At 37.8% G+C, this 12,173-nt stretch overlaps 1 protein-coding gene across 1 annotated transcript in view; it reads right to left on the bottom strand.

Annotated features, from left to right (window-relative positions):
* Positions 1-243: 243 nt before the first annotated feature.
* The window catches only part of msh3 (mutS homolog 3 (E. coli)), a 56,976-nt gene continuing 45,046 nt past the window's right edge, over positions 244-12,173 (bottom strand). The window contains exons 22-24 of the mRNA XM_028457540.1: positions 4,517-4,661; positions 2,378-2,546; positions 244-494 (exon numbers count right to left, since the gene is read on the bottom strand). Coding sequence (XP_028313341.1) covers positions 413-494; positions 2,378-2,546; positions 4,517-4,661 — 396 coding nt within the window. The 3' untranslated portion in view covers positions 244-412. The remainder of the gene's footprint in view (positions 495-2,377; positions 2,547-4,516; positions 4,662-12,173) is intronic.

The following is a 12,173-nucleotide window of genomic DNA, read 5'->3' on the forward strand; positions in this document are numbered from 1 at the left end:
TCTCTGTATTATTGTTATCTCTCAGTGTTTTTGTTCAATTATAAAGACAACAAAGTTTAATGTAGGATTTTCATGCTTCAAAAACACAGCTAATGCATCTTTTTTTAATCTACACTTTGTATCTAACATGAAATAACAATTTGAAGGTATTGTGTAGTTTCAGAAAATCAATTAGGTAGACTGGGAAGCTGAAGTAAAACAGTTTGCTTTATTAATTACACACACACACAGTGTGGTAAGGTTGTAATATTAGTTGCTTGCTATTCATTATTGTCGCTTCAGTCAGTGAATGAGACGATCCAAGTCTAAAAAAAGCTTATTTGCACATTTATGATCCTCTACAGTCTTCTGAGAACCATTATTCAGTTGTTCCTGGTTTTCTTTCCCACTAACGTTGTTAATAACGTGGATGTCATGAGTTTAAGTGGAGCCACTCCTCGAGGGACGGCCGGTCTGAGATGCTCCAAAGCTCAGAGAGACGTTTCCTTTTCTTCCTACGAGACAAAGACACAGTGATGTTAACATAAAAAACATCCAATACTCTCAGGAAGCTCCTTTATTGATGGTCGTGAAGACACTGTGGTGTCACACGGCCACAAACACCATGTGTCACAATTTAATCTTCTACTCTAATCTTAACCTTGGACCAACAGATGAACTCCTCTGTGTGTGATTCCCGTACGCTGCACTGGTTCCCTCCGACACAGGACAAACATTTCATATTGAGGGATTACATTGACAGGAATGTAAGGGTGTGTGCGTGTGTTGGTGTAATCTGTGTAATCCTTTCAATATGAAATATTTACACTGAGTAGTGCCAAACCCCCTCAGACGCACTGATGTAACTTCACACAAGACGACATTGACAGGAAATGCGAGAGCATCACAGGTTATCCTCCGTTTGACCTAAACATTAAAGCGATGCAAACAAGGACAACAAAATATACAAAACAAAAACAAAAATATACAAAAGAACCACAAGAATGCACAAAATGAACAAAATCGCTGGCAACAAAAACACAGAATGGCAACAATATTACACAAAAACACTCATAACACACAAAACAACAGCAACACAACACAAAATGAACCCAAAAACACACGAAATGAAAAAAAAAATGCACAAAATTACTCTTAACAGACATACAAACAGCAAAAACATACAGATTAAGTACAAAAATGTGCAAAATAACTCATAACAGACATAAAAACAACAAAATAAACAAAAAATATTCACAATGACCACAAAAATTCACAAAGATAATAGAAAATATACAAACAAAATGACTTAAAATGACAACAAGTTTACACAAAGGGACTCATAACACAAAATGGCTCCAAAGACAAACCGCAAATTAATCTAAAAAACATACAGAATACTCAAAATGACAACAAAAACACACAAGATGACAACAGAAGTACACAAAATGACTCAAAACGCACAAGTGACAAGAAAAATACATAGAATGTTAAAAATCACACAAAACTACAACAAAAAACACAAAATGAATCCATAAATTTACAAAATAACAGGAAAATAAACAAAATGACAACAAAAACCCAAGATGACAACAAGAAACACACAAAATGACTCATAACACACACAAACAATAACAAAACTACATAGAACATTTAAAAAAAAAAAAAAAAACTACAACAAAAATACACAAAATGAATCGACAAAACCTACAAAATGACAACAAAAATGTATGAGATGACTCATAACGAACAAAAAAAAGCAAAAACACACATAACGACAATAAAAATACACAAAATAAATCCAAAGATATACAAAATAACAGAAAATTTAACAAAACGACAACAAAACCCTCTGTTCTCTCCTGTGTTAATGCTCAGATTGGTCATTATTCTAAATGCTGACACAAATGTTAATAACGTATCACTCAGCATTTTAAGTATTTTTTTTTTATTCAAAGTAAATTATTTAAATAATCTAAATCTATTAAAAGAGCTCAACTTTTAACAATGTGAAGAAATTTCTGGTCTTAAAAAGCTGAAAAATCCATGAAAGTAAAAGTTGTCACATGAGAAGAAAAAAAATCCCTGCGTGTTCAGTATTCAACTGCAATTTTCCAGTTTAGACATGTTACGTCAAGTGTGAAATTGAGTTATTTTGTGTGTCACAGAATAAACAAACATTCATCTGTTCTTGGGCAGTCATGGTTTCTTAATCGGCGGATCATCAAAAACCAATAACGTCAACAACAGAATGAGTAGAATGGTTTTCATGCCAGCCTCTCGTCTAAATGTGAATTGGAATGACACTAATGACATCGTTGCAGTTAGTTTTAATCTGAAAGAGTCCCAAACTGACTGTTGTGTGTTTCCTGAGGTGCACACACACACACACACACACCTCCTGCAGTCCACGGTCATCTCCAGCTCTCTGGCTTTACTAGCAGCCGTTTGCAGAATGGCATGGGGGATGTTAGCCAGTCGCGCTACGTTCAGGCCGTAGCTCCGCTCTGCAGCTCCTTCAGTTAACTGATAGAGGAAGGTGATGAACTCAGGCTGAAGCTCTTCATCTGTTTAAAAACACAAACAAACACGTCATAGGGTCATTCCATGTCATTGCAACACATTTTCAGGACATTCCATGCACTTTGCTCTAAAAAAATTCAGAGTTTGATCAAATATGGACAATTCAGTGGGGTGGGGGGTCAATTTTCGCTTGTCCATATTTTTCTTACATTTCCGATTTCCAGTTCCTATCTCAGAAACTACATCACATAGGAAACTGAACTTTATTATAGTAATACAGCTCCACCTACTCTCTCAGAATATACAAAAGTATCTGCTATACATCTTATCTGGTGGACATGCCAGCACCTCAAAACTGGAAAAAAGTTAGTGAGTGTTTGGGTCTGGAACATGTTTGGGTCACTTAGCATATGCCTCAGCTCCCTGTAATGTGATCAGCTTAGAGCTATGTACATAGATTGTTCACATCACTAATGATTGGTCACATATATGAGATGGTTCTTCAAATCCAAAAAAATCCCTTTTTACTGTATTCATTGGCCAATAACTGCATGTGGGAATGTAAGAACAAATCTGATCTCTATTTTAATTTCTAGTATAAATATTACTATTTATTTTGGACCCAAACTTTGGGTTATTTCACCACTCGCCCATATTGAAACTCCTTTACATGAGGTCATTGTAGCTGGCCTCGTGTCTTATAATAAGTTTGTTGTTTATTAGTGTTATATTCTCATAGAGTAGTGTATTACTCTACCACATTTCAGTTTCCTATGTGATGTAGTTCCTGAGATATTGGAAGCTGAAAATGGAAGAATAATAGGGACGAGCGAAAATCAACACCCCCCCCCACCCTCACTGAATTGAGTGGGCCATTTGTTGAAATAACATGAAATGACCCGTGAGCATTAAATTGTCTACAATAGGCATGTGAATCTATCACTGACAACGACTCAATATGCACCTCGATATAGTAGCAGCGATACGATACATTAGGGACACATTGATTCCCCCGGCGATTCGATACGATTCGATATTGAATTGATGACGATTCCTTTCTACACAATGTGATGTGACTCAACATGATTTAAATAGTAAATGAGTAGCTGCAATTCAGTATGGTACGAGATGCAGAGGATTTATTGTATTCCTTATTAGCAGCAAATTTAACAAAAAAAGTGCACATTTTGTTTCTAATCTCTACGGGTATCACGCTATGCATCACTTAATGTAACTTCCCTTTAGCCTCTTAAAAAGCACAACCACAAAAATCTGGGATTTAGATCCAGATTTAACATAAGGAACAGGAATTGGTTTCCTCACATTTGAAACTGTTTATCACACTGTCACAACTCAGACAGAAAACAGTGACAAAAGATCACTCTCAATGAGTGACTTAAAGTGACACTGCTGCACAGTCACAGCTGCTGCAAACAGACCCTCACTGAGTCATATTTAATGTCCATAAGACAAACTCAAAAATAGAATGAAATGAAATAAAATACACTTTGGAGAACAGATCTGGGGTCAGTTATGTCTATATCACAGGTAGAGGGTGTACCGCCTAGTACAAAGTTATATCAGATACTTTTCTGTTATTATAACTTTGTAGCGGTACCAACGTGCTTCCCGTCTTCAGTCCGTGTTCAAAACAAAACACGCAGCAGTGATGGTGCATTCAATGTGCCTCGGAAACACAGGATAGAATGAAATACAAAATGAAAAAAAAACCCTGAAAACAGGAATAAGCGGGTCAGAATATGGATGGATGGATGGAAAAACTGATGCAACCATGGATTTTACCGATGCAGGCACGCAGTAACCGATGAATCTCGATTTCACCCGTTAATTGTACTAATGCACACTGAATGAATCGATACACTCACATCGCGCACATTTGTATCGAGTTATTGATTGGTATCGATTAATCTCCACATGCTTAATCTACAGAATAGCTGTGAGTCATTAATGGAATTTAAAATCAGTGACGGTGTGTTGATGTGCAAATACAGACCTGCACATGCACCGTCAGGTCCAGAGGGGGCGTCGGGTTCATTCAGCAGGAAGGCCATGTGGTAGTTGGACACATGTTGGGGGTAGACACGCTCCAGCTCACACAGAGGAGGGTAGTGGGTTACAAACAGGGTCAGGGCTTTGAGCTACAAAACAAAAAACACAACGAAGTCTGATAAACAAGCTCAGGTACATTAACGTTCAAGTTAAAGTCCTGAAGAACAGAAGCTCAGAGCGTTCAGGGAACAATCACCCAAGTCTTCCCTGTAAGTCTGACATGACCGTACAAGCAGGTCAACACGAGGTGCTGCTTTACCAAGTGGAGCGGTACACAAGGCGGAGAATGGACAGAAAAGATAGAATTCACTTCGTAACTGAGTACATAGCAGATTTTGACAAAATTTTAACCACAGATAAATACTACACCATGGATGCTTCCATTACATTTCAATCAATATACTGATTCTGGATCAGTTTGAAAAAAAAAATAAAAAAAAATCCCTCTCTCTAATCATTGGTGAAATTTCAAAAATTCATGCCTCGCTTTGTAAATCTTCCATCTTCATAGAATTTGACTCAGTTATGTCGTGTTGGTTTTTCAATTAACCCGCAGAGTTTCATCCAGGATTACACATTACTTCGCGATTTTTCGAAAACCAAGTAGGCGTGTCCATACTTTGGGACCTACTGTATTGTTATTAATGGTGATAGAAATGCCCGCCAATCCTCAGTATGAATGTAGTGTGTGAGTGAGTGTTGGTGGTGGTCGGAGGGGCAGATGGTACACTATGGCAGCCTTGCTTTTGTCAGTCTGCCCCAGGGCCCCTGAATGCTCTTGTAAAAAAAAAAAGAGGTAATATGACGCAATATGACGAAGTTTGCCTCCTGGAATGGAAATAGTTATTGTATATGAGAGACTAAACCCTCGTCGACATATTTTAGGACAAAATCACGCATTTACATTAAATTTTCCACCATAATTAAAACCGATACCAGTAGTCTAATGTGTAGCAAACTTAGCAGACAGACTGAATACACAAATACAGCAAAGAAATATGTATTTTAAACTTAATTCACCGTATGAACCTTGTTTAGCATGATTTTGGGAAGATTAAAAGCAAGTAATGACTGAAAAAACCCATACGAGAAACAACCGCTCCAGGCTCATTTAACTATTTTTTTAAACTTTATTTTTTTCAGTTGGCTGTAGGAGAGTCAAAACTACTCCCACAGTCTTGTTTTTCCATGTGGTGAACCTGCCAAATATTAACCAGATTTATAACCTCAAATGACTTTTGATAATATTGATTTGCATACACACAAGACACGTGCAACAGGGCATTGTGGATTTCACTCATTAATATTTTGTTTAACAACAGGGAAAACATGAAATTACATCCATTATGCACTTTTGATATGTGATGCACTTTAGCACTTTTAACATTGATCTTAACATCTTGGTTATATTTGGTGGTTTAATTCAGGTCTTCAATCAAACTGGGTCTTTTGTACTCTGAATATTTTAATCTCCTTCTGCTCCTTTGTTTTCCATCGTACTGTGTTTAATGGAGCTGCATTTGTTGGCCAGGAGACTAAAAATGAAAATGAGCTAATGCCATAATCCTGCAGATTTACATAGTTATGTTTATTAATGTGTTTTGTCCCTTTTATAAATAAATGTGAATCTGAAAAAGGACAAATGGGAGAAATCTAGTACACGGCATAGATGATGCAATTTCATGCAGTTGCACTATTTTTATTAGCAGCAAATAGAAAAACAGCTTCACACTCTTGGGTATTAGTATCAGTCATGGAGCCTGTTTTGACAGCCAATAGTAAGAAATCCATCCAGGAAGAAAAAAGTTAAAAAATAAAGTTCTGGATAAACAGCAATAAAGACTTCTGTCAACCTCCACCTGCCGTGTGTGGATATGCTGACAATAGAAGTGCCATCTTCCCACTTACTCATCAGCTTCACGCAGAGCCTGTGAAAAAGGAGGCCTGATCACATTGTGAGGAAAAAGCAGGCAAAAAAAGAAAAGATGTACCAAAGTGATGTGGTGCTTCTCAGTTTGTCTCAGATATTCCTGATTTTTGAGCATTACTCTAGTGTCTGTCACTAAGCCGTCATGATTTGAGATTGTGTTGGGTTTACGTGTGAAAAATGGGTTTGTTTTGGTGTTGTTTGTAAAATAAAAGAGCAACATCTGCTTGTGATGTGCAATACAGAAGAGTGAGGCAAAGTCTTTGAGAGTCAGGTCATTGTTTTATAATTGTCTTCTCTCTCTTCTAAATGCCTTAACACTCATTGAGACCAATCATTTCATAATAGAGCTGCTTTGATCAGATAAAGACTGTGCTGTAGGTATCATAGACCAATAAATCCAAGATCATCTGTTCGAAAAAAAAATGCAAAAAGGTGAAATTGCAAGTTTCTTTTGATCCCAACTGTAAACAGTCTCTTAGCAACATTGTTCTAAAATTTTTGTGCATTGCATTGTGGGATGTGCAGTCCCGTAGACTGAACTGTTTTTACTTCATTCTTAAGGTGCGTTCACACCTGACGCGACTTCAGCGACTATAGTTGCTTAAATTGCCCGTGATAAGTCACTAGAACATAGTTGCGCTTTTTGCTAGCTTAATCTACCCCAGTGACGTGACGACTGGGGGAGTAACGTGGGAAGAAACTCATTCCAGTTTGGATGTCGTGACACAGCGACACTCGAAGTCGCTTGAAAATTTCGAAATGTTCAACATACTGTACATTAGATCGACTTCCAGTGACTCCGATTGCGCGATTTGAGTCACTGAAAGTCGCTAGATGGGAGCTCGCTTGACATTGCGTAATTTATATTGATTTTAAATGTAATCTAGTCGCCAGAGTCGCTGAAGTCGCAGTTGGTGTGAAACTATGTCTTGTGTTTTCCCTAAAAAACTTCCCAAAACATTTCTGTGGTTTTCGTTGAATGTTGTGGCAAAACAATGGCAGATGTTTATTTTTGGGCTTTCATAGAAAAATCAGAATCTGTCTGAAATTGAATCACTTTCGGAATGAGGTGATATCAGGGGGAATACTGGGAACAAACTTGAACAAAAAATAAAATGAGAATCGTCTTTGTCTGGCAATGAAACCCCAAAAACGATTAAATGGTAAAAACGAAGGAAAAACACTTCCATACATCTGTCTGCAGGACTCCACGTCCCACAATGCTGTGCGCAAAACATTTCTGACAATGTCAATAAACCGAGTGTTCACAGTGGAGATCAAAACTAAAACGACAAATCAAACCTTTAACATGTTTTTTTGAGCAAATGATCTTTGATTCATTGCTCTTTGAGGCCTACACTATGTCTGATTAAAATGATCATCCTGGCTGGCCAATCATTAAATGCTGGAGATATTTTAGGGCAAGTGAAAACAGGCGATTGACTTTTAAAGAGTCCCTTCCATTCCTGAATTGTTGCTATTTTTAGTCTTTCAAAGTTGATCTATAAAGGATCCACTTTTTAAAAGCACACTCAGCAAAGAGAACCATTTCAATGTCAACTCAATAAACCCTTCAGATCCAAAACTCTGACATGAGCTGAGTAAACATTCAGAATTTGACTCTGGCACAAAAGAGCACTTAGATATACTGTTGAATGTTAGTTATATGCTTTGTCAAAGATTCTTTTGAAACTCAAACTTTGAGAAGACTTAACAAGTGCAAAGAAGAAAGATACTTGAACCAAACGGTGGATATCAGAACAGCTACTGCATTATGTAACAAGTGCCTTGGTTCACTGTTTACAGCCTGTGTACTGTACAAGTGTACAATAACACACAAACACATGCTTTAGGATTTTGACAACACATGTAAATATAAATATTGTGTAAGTTTTCCTTCCTTTCCTGTTGTTTACTTTTACTCGTATGGATTTCATACTTTCAGTTCTCCTTTCTAAAACATTAAAGCCTTCTTTTTATGATGCTTTGCCCTCATCCTGCCATTCTTCACTCTGTGTGAGGCCTTGGAGTCGCCAAAGGCAACATGATTGAATTCTGGCATTAAAGTGAAGCCATGAAAAAAATCCAAAAAGCAAAGGGCACATGAAGTCATTGTAGGACTGATAACATTTGATCTCTTTAAGCTGCTCTCTCAAGACAGCCTCAACAAACTAGTCAGTAAAACAAACGCATTTCAATTTTTAAAACACAGATAAAGACTCAGCGTAGCCTCATAGATCAATAAATAAGTAGGGATGAACTGAAATGAAAATGCTTGGCTGAAACCGAAAATGAGAAAACCAAGGCTGAAAACTGAATCACAGTGATGTCTGTTCCTGACCGTCTCACTGTCAGCTCTACTATCCTTTCCTGTGCGCTGCGTCTCAAAGCGGGTTCTGTGCATCCATTCCCACATCTAAGTAATGATCTTTATAATGCGAATCAAGTACAGTTGCGATGAAGTGTAGAGGATCTTGGTGAAATGGGCCCTCAAAGACTCCAAAGCCAAATCTATGCTTCTGATGCGTAGTTAGGAGGCGAGCGTCAGGCGTCGACGCAGAGGGCTGTGTGAAGCAATGGCATTAACATCACACAGAAGCATAAATCACACTTAATGGTAAACTTTTCATTGTGTTTACTCCATGCTCCGTCTCAACCGCTGCTTAGAAGACGCGAACACGTTGGCCTGTATGCAGACACCGATTGCTGGCTGAGGTGTTTGCTAGCGTCATCACAACATCCTGTTTCGGTCGGGTTGTTTTGGCCAAAACCGTAAACATACCTGTGGGAAAATTTCTGCAAAAATCTTCGGTGGCCTAATTTTTGGTGTACCACAAAAATAAGGATGTATGATTCACACTAGAGGTTGACCGATATGGGATTTTCAAAGGCCGATACGGATGCCACTTTAAACAAAAAAAAATTCAGCCGATGGCCAATATCTAGAGCCAATTTAGGAAGCCGATATACTTTTTTTTTTCCAGCACATTTATTATGAAAGACAATTGAAACATTCATGATATAAATGCGGGGTCCTTCTGTCAGTCAAGTGGTGGCTGCAGCTGCCCATACGGGTGCCTGATCAAATATCCTTATCCTATTATATCCTTGATAGGATAAGGATGTAAAAGGATAAGGATATTTGATCAGGCACTATTATATTATATCCTCATCCTATTAAATCGCCTTTTTATTTGTAAGCCTATTGGCTTCTACCTCTTCCATGCACATGCTATTATTATTATTACTTTTTTGTTTTATATTCATACATCCAAATAGATGTTTATTATGTTATTTTTTTCCTTCAATGGCTACTCTAAAGTGCTAAATAAAGAAAAATAAATAAATAAATAAATAAATAAATAGGCCGATGGCCGATCTTGAAAAAAGTCCACACTGGTGTAGGTATTGGCCAATATGCAAAACTGCATTATCGGTATTGTATCAGATGTAAAACAGTTGTATGGGGAAACCCCTAATTGAAGCAATGATGAGGATAAGGAATCATTGAAGGGTTCTGAACACAAAGGAGGACTAAGCCTCACATTAGAACGTCAATAGATCCGAAACTCACTCCCTCATTAGCTCACTAAGCTCTGCCTCTTAAAAAGGTCACAGATCTTAAGTGATCCTTTATGTTTGAATGTGAAGCACAGAATCAAATGATCCTTTAACATGCACATAGCACATACACACACACACACACGCTTCATTCAGTCTGGCTGCTCTGAAAGGTAACAAGAACATGTGTTGATTCATCCCTGATAATGGTGCGATTAGCTACTAATGGCTGCTCATTATCAGAACACCTCTGGCAGTTCTGAGAGCTTTGGTCAACAGAAGGAATCTAATGAAATCTGAGCCGGACCAGTTAGTCAAGTAATCGATTCTCTAATAGAAAGATTAATCATGAAGAATCTGCTGTTATTCAATAATCCCAACAAATAATCATTTGTACTGCAATGAGCTCTTTATTGAGGAAAACCAAGATGAAATCTTAGGGATAGCTACATAAAGCAGCATATTAGAAAAAGGTTTTAAGCAAAATGCAATAGAATGACAACGTTGTTGCATATAGGAAATAATTCAATCAAGAAGGCAGTGATGAAGAACCCATTAGGTTGAATAGAATGACTTCGACAGCAACTCAAACGACAAGGACGACGAAAACAATGAAAGCAACAAAGGAAACGAAAGGCGATGAAAGCCACTTAAGCAAAAGAAGGATAGGAAATGATGCAAAAGCCAAGAAGAAGAGCTTTTTCTTTCTGTATCCATTCCTCCATCAGTTTCAAATAAGGTTTAATGCTCTCAAACAATAGCTGAGATGGAGCATGGAGTGAAAACAGAGAAATGTTTACTCTAGGATGTGTTTTGTGTTTCTGTCACGTCAACGTACAGCCCCTTATGTTGACACATGGATCCCTATACACGGCTGAGTATCAGGAATTGGGCTAAAGTCTGTCACCACTCGTTTCACAAAGATTCTCTGCACTGTATTGCGACTGTTCTTGGTTTGCTACAGTAAAAGATATACATCCTTTTTTTCTTGCATACTCAATCTTTTCATACTATTTAATGTGAACTCCCTATATACTAATTTTGACATCAGATTTAGCATGAGTAGCACGTTATTATGCAACTTCGAACACAGCAATAGTTTCACTATTGTCACTATGGAGTAGCCAATCACTATGACCAGAATTTGTAGTCGACAAAATTAACACTGACAGAAAAAGGGTAAAAGCTGCTTTTGTGACGATTGGGATCCGTCATCAGTCTGATCCATCAATGGGAGAGAAAAGAGGAAAGACTTGAATCATATCTAAACTGTACAGAGGGGGAGTACTGCTGTCACAGCAACAGAACACAAGTATGCACAAAACCATCCTCATGCGTCTCAGAAATGAATGATAAAGAACTCAATTCTAGAAAGAGAAACTTTTAAAAGTGAAGCCTCCTCTCGGCTTCACTTTCTTTTCTCTCTTTGCATCAAGGCTGTCTTTATTGTTTAGTAGCGTTATGAAACCCATTTAGATTGTTTACTAGCTCTCAGGTGAGTGCTGGGGACAGGATGAGGTCCGTTACTATAACAACCGAGTCCAAGAAGGAGTATTTTAACTTTTGATGTGAATATTTGAGCATGGAGCAGCAGCCAAACAGTGAAGGAAGAGGAGGAGGGTGAGGAGGAGTTGGCATGAAAGAGAATCCAAAGTCTGCTTGCCCCGAGGAAGCCTTCAGCTGAAAAGCACAGCGTCTTTGGTGCCCTTTTGTTTGCTTTTCCAAGCAAATCAATGTGGTTATACAACAGGTAGTCGGAGAGCTCCCTTCTCCTGCCAGAGGCCTCTCCACGCTTCTCCATATGGTTTCCAGTAGAATTACGTAATCCAACATTGTGTCCAACGACTAAATGTGTAACTGGATGAACATAAAAATCTGAATAGAGCTGTTGTTTATTTATCTTAAGTTGTACAAGGTTACCTAAATACAATTTAGGGTAAAGTTATGGAAACAGGAGGCGAGCCAACAAAACACCAGCCAGAAGAATAACTAAAGCCCAAAACTACTTTTTCCTCCCAAAAACTTGGTATGCAGTAGAGTTGTTGATTGACCTTAGTCTAATTCTTGACATTTTAATCAAAGTATTTCAATTTGGCATATTTTTTGTAAA

The sequence above is a fragment of the Gouania willdenowi genome, chromosome 9, assembly GCF_900634775.1.
Source record: "Gouania willdenowi chromosome 9, fGouWil2.1, whole genome shotgun sequence".
Lineage (NCBI taxonomy): Eukaryota > Metazoa > Chordata > Actinopteri > Blenniiformes > Gobiesocidae > Gouania > Gouania willdenowi.